At 52.2% G+C, this 16386-nt stretch overlaps 2 protein-coding genes across 2 annotated transcripts in view; one reads left to right on the top strand and one right to left on the bottom strand.

The window, feature by feature from the left end:
- The first annotated feature begins 40 nt into the window (after positions 1-40).
- Positions 41-14246, top strand: KCTD13 (potassium channel tetramerization domain containing 13). The gene is made up of 6 exons (XM_059414949.1): positions 41-414; positions 1957-2126; positions 10649-10738; positions 10821-10873; positions 11500-11695; positions 13444-14246. The coding sequence occupies exons 1-6, from the start codon at positions 171-173 to the stop codon at positions 13678-13680; spliced, it is 990 nt and encodes a 329-aa protein (XP_059270932.1). The 5' UTR covers positions 41-170; the 3' UTR covers positions 13681-14246.
- ASPHD1 (aspartate beta-hydroxylase domain containing 1) overlaps positions 14186-16386 on the bottom strand; it is a 3805-nt gene continuing 1604 nt past the window's right edge. The window contains exons 2-3 of the mRNA XM_059414948.1: positions 15205-15318; positions 14186-14670 (exon numbers count right to left, since the gene is read on the bottom strand). Coding sequence (XP_059270931.1) covers positions 14561-14670; positions 15205-15318 — 224 coding nt within the window. The 3' untranslated portion in view covers positions 14186-14560. The remainder of the gene's footprint in view (positions 14671-15204; positions 15319-16386) is intronic.

The following is a 16386-nucleotide window of genomic DNA, read 5'->3' as shown; positions in this document are numbered from 1 at the left end:
CTTCCGGGCGGCGCCGGCGCGATGGGGCGCAGAGCGGGCGCGGCGGGGTAGCGGCGGCGGCGGCGGGCGGGCCCGGCGGTGCGGCTCGACGGCTCCGCTCTCGGGGCCTCTGGGAGCCGCCGGAGGGCGCGGAGAGAGCTTGGGGCCGCCGGCCGCCGCCGCTCCCTGGCATGTCGGCCGAGGCCTCGAGCCCGGCGGGGGCCGACGCCCCGTCCCTGGAAGCCCCCAAGCCCGCGGGTCTGGCGCCGGGCCCCGCCGCTTACGGCCCGAAGCCCCTGAGCCCGAACAGCAAGTACGTGAAGCTGAACGTGGGCGGCTCGCTGCACTACACCACGCTGCGCACGCTCACGGGGCAGGACACCGTGCTCAAGGCCATGTTCAGCGGCCGCGCCGAGGTGCTCACGGACGCGGGAGGTACGCCGCGCCGCCTGGCCTGGGGGGTCCCGCCGGCCTGGCCTCGCCCCGCCCCGCCGGGCCCTCGTGTCTCTACCGTGCGGTGGACGCCTTTCCCCGCGTCGTGGCCCCGGGCGCCCCCAGCCCGGCTCCGCGGCCCTCGTCTCTACCGTCGGGTGGACGCCTTTCCCCGCGTCGTGGCCCCGGGCGCCCCCGGCCCGGCTCCGCGGCCCTCGTCTCTACCGTCGGGTGGACGCCTTTCCCCGCGTCGTGCCCCCGGCGCCCCCGGCCCGGCTCCGCGGCCCCCTGTCCTGCACAGCCCCGCGGCGCGCCGCCCCGGACGCTGTGCTGAGAAGTGCACGGGGCGCTTCGGCTTCGCTTCCGGCCCCTCGCGTTGTCCCGGCCTCTTCCGCAGCTCCGCCGGCTCGGGAAGCAGCCCCGACCGACGTCCGCGGCGCCCGGCCAGGCGGCCCTCCCGCGCCTTCCAGCCGCCAGCCTTAGGTCAGGCCCTGGGCCTCGGCACCGCGCGCCGGGAGCCGCTGTCGGGCTCCGGGGTCCTCTCCCGCCCGCCTCAGGCGTCCACCTGTGAGCGCAGAGAAGGCTGGGGGGGTCGCCGCGGACACCGGAGAGGAGGGACACTTCTCGTTGGCCGGGGACCTTCCCCTCGGGGAGGGGGGCCGTCGGCGATGGGACCCGCGCGCGCAGCAGAGCTGCAGGATGTGCGTGACGGGGGCGGGCGACAGGTGCTGGCCGAGCGGGAAAGTCCAGGCTCTTCGGGAGGGGGTTCCGTCTCCAAAGAGCTGAGCTTCGGGAAGTCCTCGATGCGTGTGGCCCGCGCGGGACAGAGCGCCAGAGCCGCTTTGGTAAAGGAATCAGACACGGGGAGTCTTACGGACTTGACTTTGGTGCGGGGCGGATGGAAAATAACCAAATACACGGGGCGCCTGGGTGGCGCAGGGGGTCAAGCCTCTGCCTTCGGCTCGGGTCGTGATCCCAGGGTCCTGGGATCGAGCCCCGCGTCGGGCTCTCTGCTCAGCGGGGACCCTGCTTCCTCCTCTCTCTCTGCCTGCCTCTCTGCCTACTTGTGACCTCTGTCAAATAAATAAATAAACAAAATCTAAAAAAAAAGATTTAAAGAACCAAATACACACACAAAAAGTACACGTACTTGCAGGTAATGAGAAGTTCTGTGAATTGTACAGAGGTGAAAATGGTAGTGACCCCGAAGGCGGGGTGGGTAGTTTAGTTCAGTAGGACGGTCCGGATTCACACTGAAGGTCCCCGTTTGTTGACAAGGTCATCTGTAGTCATTTTCTCGGGGTGGGAGCTTCTTTCCGATGTAGAAGAGCGTTGGAAGGGATCACATTCTCTACGAATGGTTAAAAAGGGTCCGCGGGAGAACTCGCTGGAGATGTTCCAGAGCGATTTTCTTGGACATGGCAGAGGTTGGAGACAGATCAGTATTCAGACTCGTAGCTTTGGGGTCCGTTTTTCATAAGAATTTAGTAGCTCCAAGGCCCCCCGCAAAGCCGTCCTTCCTCCTGCCTCTCTCCATTCCACCAGGTTGGGTGCTGATTGACCGGAGCGGCCGCCACTTTGGTACAATCCTCAACTACCTGCGGGATGGGTCCGTGCCGCTGCCTGAGAGTACCAGAGAACTGGGGGAGCTACTAGGCGAAGCACGCTACTACCTGGTACAGGGCCTGATTGAGGACTGCCAGCTAGCATTGCAGGTGAGGGGCCCTGGATGCCTGATGCCCGCGTCTCCGGAGAGCTGCCCGAGCACTTAGATACTGGGACATTAAAAAATAGAAGGGAGGCTGCATAGGGGGTTGTGTCTGGAGAGGCTGCCTGTGGCCTGGCTGTGACTGGCCATGACCACAGAAAACTGGGGGCTGCTTTCCTGTGTGTCCCTGCTGCTTCAAGAGGGACCTCCCTCACCACCTCATGCTAGGACGGTTGTAGTAGTTAAATGCCTGCTCTCTCCTTGCTCTTCCTCCCCGGCTAGTCTGGCATTCACACTACCACCCGAGTGATGATCCTTAAACACAATGGCAATCTCTTCTCCCCCTTGCTCAGAAATCTTAAATAACTGCCTAGGAAAAAAGATAATCTAAATTTAAATTAGAATATAATGACCTCGCTGTTTTGGTCTTATCCTGGGAGACAGCATTCCACCCCCATCCAGGCTTTGTTTTTGTGTTTTTAACTTTTTCTTTTAGCACTGAAATCTTAGAAGCAGAGCTGCTCCCAATAAAACAGGTTGGGGGTTCCACAGCCCCAGCTGCTGGGCTTCTCTTCTGTGGATCTCTTAGGGTTCTGAGGAGAAGAGCTTAGAAGGCATAGCCAGGACCCATCGGTTAAGCATCACCTCTACCACAGCTGAATGACCTTGATTGAGTCATTTCCTACTTCTGGCATTCTTTCCTCCTGTTCCAAAAGATAGGGAAACGAGAAATAGGTACAGTGTAATGAATTTTACATAAAGCCTTTTATTCTGTTTTTACAGTGTTAAGAATGTCCTTTCCTTTATGATACAATATTAATAGGAGATGAGAGTTTCTTTTTTGATGTCCTTTATATATTAAAAAGTGGCAACTATGAACAACTTTCTGTCGGCTTGGTGAATACTTACTGGTTCATGAAATTCAGAAGTACAGCGTTCCTTTGGCAGTATCCATGTTTTTCAAACTGCGTCCCATAGGAAAAAAAATGCATTTTATACTCACATGTGTATAACTTAACTCAGGACCCTGAGATCAAGAGTCACACGATCTTCCAACTGAGCCAGCCAGGCACCCCAACAGTAGACTTAAAGTCTCGATATTAAACTTTTTTTTTTAAAGATTTTATTTCTTTATCAGAGAGAGAGGGGGAGAGAGCGAGCACATGCAGACAGAATGGCAGGCAGAGGCAGAGGGAGAAGCAGGCTCCCTGCTGATCAAGGAGCCTGATGTGGGACTCGATCCCAGGACGCTGGGACCATGACCTGAGCCGAAGGCAGCCGCTTAACCAACTGAGCCACCCAGGCGTCCCTGTTTTCTTTCTTTTGAATGCTCTTTGGGGCCCACTAAACTTATTTCAGAACTTATGAATGGGTCACCACTTGCAGTTGGAAAACCGTGGAACTCGGTGATCTTCAGAGTGGGTTCCTGCTCTGTAGTTGTCATTTATCCGCGGTATCTGCTGTGTGTTGGGAGTGATTCTGCTATCTGCTTGGGTGTACATCTTGTACCCCTGTTTGATACGTAGGCGGTGGGAGGTTGGGGATGTATCCACGGTCAAAGAGCCAGCCAGTAAGCCGCAAAGCTCAGAGCCAGCCCCTGGTTTTCTGACTCCCGAGTTCAGTGCTTCTCCCTCTGCTCCAGCTGCCTCCGGTCCAGGTTTCCTGACACCGTTCCCATCATCGCCCCACTCAGAGCTGGCTTGTCGTTTGGAGGTTTTGGTTTTTGCTTTTAAGATTCAGGTATACAGAATTAAGTTCATCCTCAGAGTGTGGTACTTAATCATCGTTGGTCTCTACGAGTCTGCTCTCGTTGCATTTTTCCCCTTTCCTCCCAGCCCCTTGCCCGCTTCCCTTTTACCCGTAGCTGCCCCTCCAATTCTCATGTTTTGCTACATGTACTTGGATTATGTTTGTACCCTTGGAAAGCCATGAACCTCGTTTTGTATATGTATTCGTTTTCAATTTCTATAAATGGCATTGAGCTATGGATTGTGTGTTCTGTTTCTTAATTCAACAGCTCTTTCGAGATATCTTCATGCCACTGTTTGTACGTTCAGTTCTTTGCTTCTAACCGCTGCACAAGAATCTATGGCGTGTATTCACTGTATTTTATTTATACGTTCCCCTGAGGCTAGAGACCTAGATGGCCTCCACCTTCCTTCCCCTGCAGACGGTGCCACCTGCCACCACGAGCATCCTTCTACACGTGCCCTTGTGGGTCCTGGGCCGGGGTTTCTCAGGTTTGTAGCTGGGAGTGGAACTGCAGGGTCACAGAACACAGGCAGGGGAATCGCATGGAGATCATCAGATTACTCCCCTGAATGACCGGAGCGCTCGTACTCCCGGTCTGCACTCCCGGTCAGCGTTCCCGGTCAGCGCGCCATCAGGGGTCCCGTTGCTGCATATTCTCAGCAACACATGGCATCAGCCAGTGTTCTCATTTTGCCAAGCTGATTGGTACAGAGTGATCTCATTTTAATTTGCATGCCTACTAATGAGATTGAGCAGCTTTTCATATGCTTGCTCGGTTTTTTGTGTGTGTGTGTGTGTGTGTGTGGTTTCCCCTTCCATGAATTGCCTATTCATATTCGTGAGCAGATTTTCTACTGAGTTTCCTATCTTTCTCCTGTTGCTTTGCAGAAGATCCTTGCCTATTTTAGTTTAGTTCCTAGGGAGAATTAAGCCCTAAGACATGTATTGTACATAATAAATTTACTTTCCTTGTATGCCTCTAAGAATGGTACTAATTTCCTGTCATCCTCGGAAGAGTTGAGAAAACAGGTACTCAGATTATTTATTTACTGGATTTTGAGATTCAGCTGAGGAATCCTAGTTGAGACAGTCTGTTTCAGATAATTTCTAGTCAAATTTAGTTGTCACCAATATTTTCTCTTAAAATGTCACCTACCTGTGGCATCTTTTATTGAATAGAAATCCTTGTTTTTATTATAACCATTTATTATTTTTAAGGCAGTATATCTGTATTTATATCTATCTATCTATCTACCTATATATATGTATTGTAGAAATTTAGAAAACACAGATAATCAAAAAAATAAAAGCTCCAAATATCCTTTCAGGGGTGTGTGTGTGTGTGTGTTTGTGTATTTGCTAAAATATATATGCTCATGCTATATGTGCTGTTTTGTAGTTTGCTTTTTTTTTTGTTTGTTAATAATTGCCATCTTTCCATGTCAATAAAATTTCTTCTTATCTAAAATCCAGCGTATACACAAATCTCTCTATTTGTTCCAGAAATATCTTTTTTGCCTGATTCATCTAAACCAGGACCCAGTCTAGATCCCTGCATTACATCTGGTTATTATGTTCTTCAGGTCTCTTCCAACCCCGAACCATCCCTTGTTTAATCATGGTGACTTGTTAAAAGAGTCCACAGTTGTCCTGCAAGATGACCCACTTTCCAAATTTGCCTCATTCTTTCACTATGGTATCATTTGGTTTGGGACTAGACCTTGCTCTGAGTTTTCTGTAAACTATAGACAGTAGATTTATTTATTTTTTAAGTTGAGTTTTATAGTAATCTCTGGACCCAACATGGAGCTTGAACTCAGGACCCTGAGATCAAGAGTCACATGCTCTTCCAACTGAGCCAGCCAGGCACCCCAACAATAGACTTAAAGTCTCGATATTAAACTTTTTTTTTTAAAGATTTTATTTATTTATTTGACAGACCAGAAATCACAAGTAGGCAGAGAGGCAGGCAGAGATAGAGAGACAGGGAAGCAGGCTCCCCACTGAGCAGAGAGCCCAATGTGGGGCTCTATCCCAGGACCCTGAGATCACGACCTGAGCCGAAGGCAGAGGCTTAACCCACTGAACCACCCAGGCGCCCCTAAACATTTTGATTAGAATACATTTTAGGTAATTTTATTATTTTTTTAAAGATTTTATTTATTTATATGACAGAGAGAGATCACAAGTAGGCAGAGAGGCAGGCAGAGAGAGATGGAAGCAGGCTCCCTGCTGAGCAGAGAGCCCGATGCGGGGCTCGATCCCAGGACCCTAGGATCATGACCTGAGCCGAAGGCAGAGGCTTTAACCCACTGAGCCACCCAGGTGCCCCCTTTTTAGGTAATTTTATATATTTCCTTTTATGTTGTACTGAGAGATCCATAATGTTAATATTAGTGATGCTCACATTTGGCCCCTAGATTCAGGTGGTGATGACTGGATCCCTCCGTTATAGTCCGACTTCCTTGTTACCAACTGTAATGTAACCTGTGTGATATTGTTCAGGCACTATGTGAATGGCATTTACCTATCAACCACACACCAAGTGAGAATCCTTAACCTGAATCAATAATTTCAGTAGGGTTGTAATTATAATTCCGTCATTCCTTCAGAGTTATTACCTGGGATTATTTGTTTTTTCAAAGATTTTATTTATTTATTTGACAGAGAGCACGCACGAGAGCAGGAACATAAGAAGGGGGAGTGGGAGAGGGAAAGCAGGCCTCCTGCCAAGCAGGGAGCCCAACATGGGGCTCAATCCCAGGACCCTGGGATCTTGACCTGAGCTGAAGGCAGATGCTTAACAGCTGAGCCCCCCAGGCACCCCACCTGGGATTATTTGTAAAGTTACAGTTTCCATTGTCAATTGGAGAAAATCTTTTTTTTAATGTCAAGTTTTTTTTTTTTTTTTTTTTTTTTTTTTTTTTTTTTTTTTTTTTGCTTAATGGTATATCCTTGTAGGGTCTTATTGAAGGTTTCCTTCCATTCTGTCTACATCTTTTATTAGCTTTATCATCTTTCATATATGGGTCTTTTAATCTAAATGGAATTCACTGTTATAAATGTGGACTATGAAGGGATTTAACAATTTTTCGTCCTCCAGAGAGTGAGCTAGTTTTTCCAGTGCCATCTACTAAACTTTCTGTGGTAGCCAGTGTCCAAGATAGCCACCAGCAATTCTCGCTTCCTCCTCATTCAGGCTCTTGTGTGGTCACCTCCTACACTGAATAGAGCTGACCTATGTAACCAGTACGATATTGCAGAAGTGATAGTGTGTGACTTCTAAAGCTAGGTCATAAAAGCCATTGCAATTTTTGCCTCTGTCTTGGATCACTCATTCTGGGGGAAACCAGCTGCCACATATAGACACCCAGTCAGCACAGGGGAGAGTTTACTTGTTGAGGAACGGAAGGCCCCTGTCCATAGCCAGCAGACCCCCAGTCAAATGGGTGAACTATCTCAAGCAGATTCTCTAGACCCTGTCAAGTCTTCATATAACTACAGCCAGGCCAACATCTGGACTCCCAACCTGGTCCAGACCACCCAACTAACCAGTCTCAAGTTCCCAGCTCACAGATACTGTGTGATAATAAATGTTTATTGTTTTAAGCTGCTAAATTTGTAGTAATTTGTTACCCAGCAATGGATAACAGATTTGGTATCTGGGTGGGGTTCTCTGGTAACAAAAACCTAAATCGTAGGAGTGGCTGTAGAACCGGGACGTGCGCACCCCTTGGCAGGACTTCAGGGAGAATGTTAATGAAAGCACGAAGAGCTTCAGAGGGTCTGTTCACGGAAGCCTGATGGCCTCAGAGGAGGCTGCAGCAGGGAAGATATTACTAGAAACTGGTACAAAGGGAACCCTTGTCATGCAGAGGCAGGATTTCGGTAACACTGTCTCCCGCAGTCATCTAGAAAGTAGAAAATGTACCTAATGAGCTGGGTAATGTTGCTAAAGAAGGTTCCAGAAAGAATGTTGAAGGGGCCACTGGGTTTCTTGTTGTTGATAATAAAACAGAAAAGGAGAGGATAAGAAAGAGGGAAAACAATTGAGCAAGGAGGCCGGAATCACTGGGTTTGAAAAGTCCCAACCTTTCCAGATAACACACAATGTTAAAATTCCCAAAAGTCTTCCTAGCAAAGATCAAACACAGGGCATTCTCAATAAAACTTGGTCTGAAGATGAAGTCGAGGATGTAATTATAAAAGCCGTTGTTAAGACTTCAGAAATATCCCAGAAGATGCCGCGGAGCCCCGTTGATCGGACAACAGTGGTACCCCTCAGTTGTCTCAGCACATGCCCAAAGTAGAGGGGAGCATATCTCACAGAGATTTGTGGGTGTGACATCTTTCCAATGAACTGAACCCCAAGACTCGCTTCATGAATATCTATCCATTAAGTTTTTACAAGAATTACATTGGCAGAGACCCTGCCAGCTTGGACCAAAAGTGACAGAAACAATGCAAGACAAGAGGCCTTTGGGCCCCTGAAGCTCTACAGGCAGGAAACCACGTAGCTACATGCACGGACTGTCTTTCACGGAAAACGAAGGCTGACTCAGGGCAGAGCCACGAGCTGTAAAGAATCATTTCTGGCAAGAGTAGGCATTAGAGAACTCCCAATATTTGTCCGACTGGATTGCAGAATTTCTTTGAAGCAGAGACTTTTGTATGCTACCTACCGGAGAGTCCCCTACTGGTTGTCCTCATGCCTGTTCCACCACTGCACATTAGGTATACGGGAGAGCTATGTCTCTTCAGTTCACAGGTCATCAGATCAAGAAGAAATGTACTTAAGGAGTTATAACTAAGGACCTACACCCAAGGAGCCTCATCCCTGCCCCTAGACTGACTTAGGTGATGGGATTCTGTACTTCAAGCTGATGCTCTAAAGGGATGAGACTTTGGGGTTTTGGGGAGGGGGTGAGCGTGCTTTTCAATGGGAAGGATTTGAATCAAAGGGGCCAGAAGGTGGCCCGTGGAGCCAGCCTCCAGAGGCAGTCCCAATGATTCTCACTCCCTAGTACTCATTCTTTCGTGTACTTCCCTTTCACGCGGAATAGGGCTGACAAACCAGGTCCTAAAAGACACTGAAGCCTCAACCTTACTCTCCCAGATTATTTGCTCCAGAGCAGCCAGCTGCAACGTTGGCAGAACACCCGAGCGACCCTGTGGAGAGGTCCAGATGACAGGGATCCGATGGTTCCTGCAGATAACTGGCATGAACTTGCCAGCCATGTGAATGAGCTTTCTCAGACACACATGCCTTCAGATTCCTGCAGCACTGGCTGACTTGGCTACAACCTCAAGACAGACCCCTATGCCAGAACGACCCAGCTAAACCACTCCTGAATTCCTAACCCACAGAAACCAAGATAATAAATATTTATTGTTGCTTTAAGCTGCTAAGCTTGGGGATGGCATATTACACAGCAATAACGAATACGCACTCTGTACTTGCCCCACAGGTATGTGGTGTCCCCTTTATAAGTACCAGTTATCATATATATACGTCACCCCATTTCCAAACTCTGTTGTGTTCCATTGGCTTTGTGTTTGTTCCCGCAAACCAAAACCACAGCTTTCATTAGTATGGCTTTATAGGATATCTGAATATCAGTCCTTCCTCTTGGCTCTTTGTAAAAATCGACCTAAGTAATAATAGACTTTTATTCTTCCATATTAATGTTAGAAAGGTCTTTTTTAAAGGTTTTATTTATTTATTTGTCAGAGAGCGAGTGAGCACACAAGCAGGGGTAGTTGCAGGCAGAGGTTGAAGCAGACTCCCCGCTGAGCAGGGAGCCCCATGCAGGACTCGATTCCAGGATCCAGGATCATGACCTGAGTCAAAGGCAGAAGCTTAACCAACTAAGCCACCCAGGTGTCCCCAATGTTAGAAAAGGTCTCATAAGGTTCTTAAAAAAAAAAAAAATCTGGAATTTCTGTTGAGAAAAAGATCTGATTGAGAAGGTGAAAGGGGTTTGGGCATAAAGATTCTGAAAGACAGGGCGCCCGGGGGTGGCTCAGTGGGTTAAGCCGCTGCCTTCGGCTCAGGTCATGATCTCAGGGTCCTGGGATCGAGTCCCGCATCGGGCTCTCTGCTCAGCGGGGAGCCTGCTTCCTTCTCTCTCTCTCTGCCTGCCTCTCTGTCTGCTTGTGATCTGTCAAATAAATAAACAAAATCTTTAAAAAAAAAAAAAAAAGAAAAGAAAAGAGGAAAGAAGCCAGTGTATCTGGTTCTGCCTCAGACCTCATCCCACCCAACCAGGTTCATTCACTGAGCAGAGATTGAGCACCCACTGTATGCGAGGCACAGCCTCGGTGAGAACAGATCGTAAGCGAACATACAACGAAATGAGAGCATGTGAGGAGCTCAGGGCCGTGAAGAATGAGCTGCTAATGTGTAAAGGAGGTAGGAGAGGCTGTTGGAGTCGGAGAGCTGTAGGTGACGGGCCGGCACCCTCTGAGGGGCTCTGTTCTGAGTTATCTGAATGGCATGAAGGGGCCAGCAAAGCACACAGCAGCGTAGACCGTTCCGAGCAGTGGGAACTGCGAAGGGCTGGGTGGGCGCAAGGAACGGGCGGTGGGTGGGGCTGAACCCCGCCAGCAGGGAAGAGTGGCGGAGGGGAGAGCAGAGAGGTTGGATCCTGCAGAGTCCTGTGGAACACTGAGTCTGGATTTTTCCCAGAAGGCAATAAGCCACTTTGGACGGCTTTTTAAGTGGGGGAGCGAGTGACCTTTTGTTGTGCTGTTAACCACCTTCCACTTCTTCTCCAGCAAAAAAGGGAGAACCTGTCCCCGCTGTGCCTCATCCCCACGGTGACATCTCCCCGGGAGGAGCAGCAGCTCCTGGCCAGCACCTCCAAGGTGAGGCCCCTGAGCCCTGCAGGGTGGCGGCTGGGGGCCTCTCCCTGCAGCCTGACCCCCGCCCTTCTCTCTGCCCACACAGCCCGTGGTGAAGCTCCTGCACAACCGCAGTAACAACAAGTACTCCTACACCAGGTGACCGCCACGGGGCTGAGGGGTGCCCTGGGCTGGGGATAGGGGGGTGCTGGGCTCAGGCACCGCCCCTATGGGGGCCGCCTCGGGGTGTGGGGGCTGTGCCCCATACAGAGGGGCAGAATGCCCGCCGGGATGCAGATTCCAGCTCTGGGTACTTGGGCAGGTCTTTGCCCCCCCCCGGAGGCTCCGTATGCTCACCCGCAAACCGGGTTCCGGCGAGGGTTGCGAGAGTGGCTAGCATTGCCAGGGGCTTTTCCACAGCGGACGGTGCTTTTCCCGTGCTAACTCCCATAATCCTCGCGGCCGTGTGAGGGCATACTCTCTCCACGGAGCAGATGGGGAACTGGGGCGCCAGGAGGTGAAGGAACTTGCCTGCTGTCACTCGGGTACAAGGAGTGGCGCCACTAAGGCGTCAGGCGAAGCCTCCAGGGCCCGGAGCCTGCGGGCATGGGTAGACCCTCCCCGGTGCTGCTGCTCCTCAGAGGCCCCCTGAGCCCACTGGCGGGCGGAGGAAGTGCCCCACTGGGCGCGGAGGCCTGGGTGCAGGCGAGGCGCACCCCCACGCTGCAGGAGCACAGGGAAGGAGGCCAGTGTGCTATAAGGCCCCCCGGCCCCCTGGTCCTTAGCACTTCAGACGACAACCTCCTTAAGAACATTGAGCTGTTTGACAAACTGGCCCTGCGCTTCCACGGGCGGCTGCTTTTCCTCAAGGATGTCCTGGGGGACGAGATCTGCTGCTGGTCCTTCTACGGGCAGGGCCGCAAAATCGCCGAGGTGTGCTGCACCTCCATTGTCTATGCCACGGAGAAGAAGCAGACCAAGGTCAGAAGGGGCTCAGGGCCTGGTTGGGGAGGGCTGTGGTGGTGGGCAGCTCCCGGACCCTGGCCAGAGGGCAGCACGCCGAGCACGCGGCGGAAAGTCCGGGGAGTCAGGAGCTGCTGTTCCCAGTTCCGGGGTCTCGTTAACCTGGGGCAAGCCACCTTCCTCCTGCGGGTCTCTGTCTCTCTGCCACGAGACGAGGGTGTTGGATTGGAGTGGGATTCTTACCTAGCCCATTTAGGTCTCAAGGCCGTCTTGAAGCAGTATGCGGGTTTGGGGGGTGCGTGCATTTTCCCATCTAGAAGGGACCATAGCTGTTAGACTCTCAGCAGGGTCCACGGCCCACAGTAGGCTCTTAGAACCTCAGGACCTTAGAAAACACAGGTCTCTTAGGACACACTGAGTTTGTAAGTCCTGAGTCATGAACGTGGCAGTCAGCACATAGTTTCTGAGAACGTCCTCTGCACTGAGCACGGCACCAGGCTTGGAATCCAGGCGAGTGAAAGGTCTAGGGAAGGGGCAGCCTCTGTCGTGTCCCCTGCTCCCTTCTGGCCTTCATACGAGGAAAGGGCCTCAGATACACAGGTCTCTGAGCACCCAGTGCTACTTCGTACTTCCCCACCCAGCATACACTAGTCCCTCCTCGGGGACTTTTTCCTCACCCCCGGCTGCCTAATGAACTCCTGCTCAATCTTTAAGACACAAGCCAAGCACAGCTTTCTTTGGGACGGCTTCGCTCATTAGCTTTCAACCTCTCACAGCCCCAAAGCTGGTCATACTTCCTTCTTTGTCTGCAGCCGGCGGGAGGAGCGTGTCCCGTCAGCCGCACGGGGTTAGCTCCTGGAGGGTAGGGCTCTAGCTTTGCTTCCTATCTCTCTAGCCCCAGACAGTGGGAGCGAGGAAGCATTGATCCAGTGCATGCATGCATGAATGACCCAGCTTCCAAGAAGTTTCCACTGTGAGTGGGAAGGCAGGAAGATAACCCAGTAGTGAGAAGCAGCTTGGTGACTCTGTCTGTGGTAGCTCATCCCCCCAGGCCGCACGACACCCGCTCTGTCCCTAACACGTCCTCGCTTCACCCCTTTCTGTTCTCTCTCCACTCTGCCTCCCTCCTGCCAATCTTCGAGCCCCGGACTAAGTGCCCTCCTGCCCCAGGCTCCTAGCCTTGCTGGTGCCTCTTCCCCAGACGGCCCTTTCTCTCCTGACCCTCCGGGCTCCTTCCCCCTCCTCTGACTGTTGGTGGAATGTCACCCTTGCAACGAGGCCTTCTCTGAACGCCCTCTCTAAAGCTGTACCGCGTGGCTATGACCCTCCCCACCCTCTCTTTTTGCTGTGTTTTTTCCTGTAACATCTATCAGTATCTGAGGGTTTATATTTGATCACACGTCTGTCTGGGTCCTCCCCCTAGAATGTAAACTTCCTGCAGACGGGGACTTCTGTTTAGTTCACTGCTCTAGTCCCCGTGCCTAGAACGACCCCTGGGACGGGGCCGTCCCTCGGTATTTGTCAAATGCAAGAACGTACCGAGAGACTTGGCAGCAAAGGGAAGAAAACAAGGAGGTAGCTCCGCCTGCCTCCAGAGCTGGACCCTGAAGGGCAAGTACGACTTTGCTGAGCAGAGAATTTGCCAAGAGGACAGAGCGTCCAGGCCAAAGAGCCTGGGTCTGCAGAGGCTGGGGGTGTGCCGGGGGCCGGGGACCGCCTGGGTAACTGCATCCCGGGTAGGAGCGGGGATTGCTGGCCTTTTGCAGGTGGAGTTCCCGGAGGCCCGGATCTTTGAGGAAACCTTGAACATCCTGATCTACGAGACTCCCCGGGCCCCAGACCCAGCCCTCCTGGAGGCCACAGGCGGTGCCGCTGGAGGCGGAGGGACAGGCCGAGGGGAGGATGAGGACAACCGGGAGCACCGTGTCCGCCGGATCCACGTCCGGCGCCACATCACCCACGACGAGCGTCCTCATGGCCAGCAGATTGTCTTCAAGGACTGACCTTTGACCCTGCTCTCTGTCTTCCTCCTGCCGCTGGAACACAGTTCCTCTCTCTTGCCCTCCCCTTCCCAAGCCTTTGCCCCGGCTCTGCTGGCCAAGTCGTGGGTCCTTCTTCTGTCCCTCTGTTGCATGGTACAGTTCACTGCGGCCCTTTTGCATTCATCCCCACCTCCCGGCTCACAGCGCGGTACATCGCAGACCCTCCGTCCGCGAGAACCTTTCCGAAGGCTGCACTTGTTCCCTCATCCGCCCTTGTCCTGCTGTTTGCCCTCACCAGCTGCTTTAGAATGGTTTAGAATTCCCTTTTTCTCTTTCTCTGTCTCTCTCTTTTAGCACACTGTACACGCCAGACTGTCCAGCCAGCCCTTACCGACACCCAGCGCGTTCTGAGCCGCGTTCCCACCATCGTGCAGGGTAGCTTCGCTCCCTCCTCCTTCCCCACCCGGGCCCCCCACCCCTTTAACTTTGTACTAGGCTGGCCTGGGCTTGCACCAGCTCAGCCGCCTTCTCAATCTATTTCATATTATTTATTTTAATTTTCTATTAAATTATTGGAAGAAAACTGAGTTGAGGGACTGGTGCTGGCTCTGGGGGAGAGGGCCCAGGAGATGGCTTGTGTTGACGAGGTACTCGGCTGGCCAGATGGGAGAGTACAGGAGCCCCTGCCTCAAGCCTTTCACTGGGCTGGGTAGCTGGAAGCAGGTAGTCAAGAGCTAGGAGAGGCCATCCGATCTGCATTTCAGTGCAGCCTGGCCAGGTCACGCCCTCAGCCCTCCCCCGACCCCCTGCAGCCTAGAGGCCGTCCTGGCTACCACTCCAAGCCATCCATGAGCGAGCACAGCACCTCTCCAGCCCAGGTGTCTGAAGAGAGCCCCTTCCTTCAAGGGTCTGGTGCGAAGACAAAGTCAAGGGCCTGGCGCTCGGCCCCGGCCACGTTGGGGTGCCAGAGGTCCACGATGAAGACCACTCGAGGCCCATCTTCTGGGGAGCCTGAGGCATATGGGGATGGAGACAAGAGAAGGACTGACATTAACTACTTATTTGCCAGAGCACTCCCCACATACTCATAACAGCCAACACTCTGTTTAAATTAAGTGCCAGGCTCTATTCTCACCCCCTCTATGTGTTAACTCCTAGTCCTCAAAACAAACTGCAGGTCAGTACCATGATCACTCCCATTTTCTACGAAGTCACTGGGGCACAAAGAGGTTAACTAACTTGTCTAAGGTCACACAGCCAGTAAGTGACAGGTAGGACAGGGACCCGGTTGGTCTAGGCCCCGGGTCTTGTTGGCCATTTTGCGGTGCACCTCCAAGACCTCGTTTAATCCGTGCAGTCACCTGATAAAGAAGGTGGCTTCCACACTTCTCAGGTGTTGGGGGAAGTTGTATGACTTGTTCAAGGTCATGCAGCTGGGAAACAGTAGTGCTGGGACCGGGAGCCAGTTGGGCTTGATCGCGCAGCCTCTGTTCTACCCCCTCCACTCAGTCTCTCATTCCTCCTAGCAGAATGGGAGCCCATTACCATTATGAGCCACTGTGTGCAGGAAGGAGTCGTCCACCAGTAGACAGTGTCCCTCAGCCCAGCACTGGGGCTCGCCCCCGACCACCAGCTCACAGCCAGGAGGAATCTTCAGGCCTATGGGAAGAGACCCAGGCATCCAATTCCCCTGTCTCCAGCAAAGAGGCCCACCCCATTCAGTCAAAAAGCAGCTTGAAGCTCTTAAAACGCCCCATGTGGTGTCCCTCCTTGCCCTCTGGAAGGGGTCCCGATGTAATTCCAATATAGTACCAGATGAAGTGCCGGGGATAAGGGAAGGGCAGTGCAAAGCACAAGCTACTTGTTCCAGAGAAAAGGAAAGGCTTCCTGGAGGAAGGGGCATCTCTTCTTGGGCTTCTGCCAGTTTAGCTCAAGAACCTACTGACTGCTCCGCCCTCATTCGTATAAAACGGATGGATCCGGTTTTGCCCAAGGACCACGACAGAGTAAAGTGCTGTGAGAAAACTCAGCAGCCAGCTCAAATGATGGGGAATAGGAGGACCTCCCAGAGGAGGTGTGGACCTTGAAAGTGGGAGTCCTGAAGGCTGAGTAGGAGTATTCCAGGAGGTGATAGGTGATAAGGCGGAAAGACATTGTAGGCTGAGGATCCCAGGAGTGGCACCTGCCAGGATCAGCCAGAAGGCTCTCCTGGTCTGATGCACGGTGGGAGGGGAGAGGAGGAAGGGCATGGGGGGAACGAAGAAAATCTGGACTTGATCCTGAGGCCAGTGTGGGACACATCAACTGGTGGCACAGGAAATGCTTTTAGGCAACACAAGGTTTTAAATAACGCTTTAAATAACAAAATTGTTTCCTTTTCCGTTTTCTCTCAGTCTTTAAAACATGAAGAAAGGAATCTCGGTTTGGTGCTACTGTAACTTTAACAGCCCACTAACTCCACTCCTTTCTAAAGGAAGACAGCGTGGGCTTTAGTCTCAGACTAGAGTGTTTATTTAGCTAGAATTTTTATTTTTTATTTTTTTTTTAAAGATTTTATTTATTTATCAGAGAGAGAGATGGGGAGAGAGCGAGCATAGGCAGACAGAATGGCAGGCAGAGGCAGAGGGAGAAGCAGGCTCCCCGCTGAGCAAGGAGCCCGATGTGGGACTCGATCCCAGGACGCTGGGATCATGACCTGAGCCGCAGGCAGCTGCTTAACCAACTGAG

Source organism: Mustela nigripes, chromosome 11 (genome assembly GCF_022355385.1).
Source record: "Mustela nigripes isolate SB6536 chromosome 11, MUSNIG.SB6536, whole genome shotgun sequence".
Taxonomy (NCBI): domain Eukaryota; kingdom Metazoa; phylum Chordata; class Mammalia; order Carnivora; family Mustelidae; genus Mustela; species Mustela nigripes.
Note: the sequence above shows the minus strand (reverse complement) of the source record. Positions and strands in the feature narration are given on the sequence as shown.

What these genes read in the sequence shown, in the direction of transcription:
- KCTD13 (XM_059414949.1), top strand. Translation starts at nt 171, where the DNA reads ATGTCGGCCGAGGCCTCGAGCCCGGCGGGGGCCGACGCCCCGTCCCTG. An exon ending in GGTGCTCACGGACGCGGGAG is followed by an intron (nt 415 to 1,956) that starts GTACGCCGCGCC and finishes CCATTCCACCAG; the next exon opens with GTTGGGTGCTGATTGACCGG. An exon ending in TCCTGGCCAGCACCTCCAAG is followed by an intron (nt 10,739 to 10,820) that starts GTGAGGCCCCTG and finishes CTGCCCACACAG; the next exon opens with CCCGTGGTGAAGCTCCTGCA.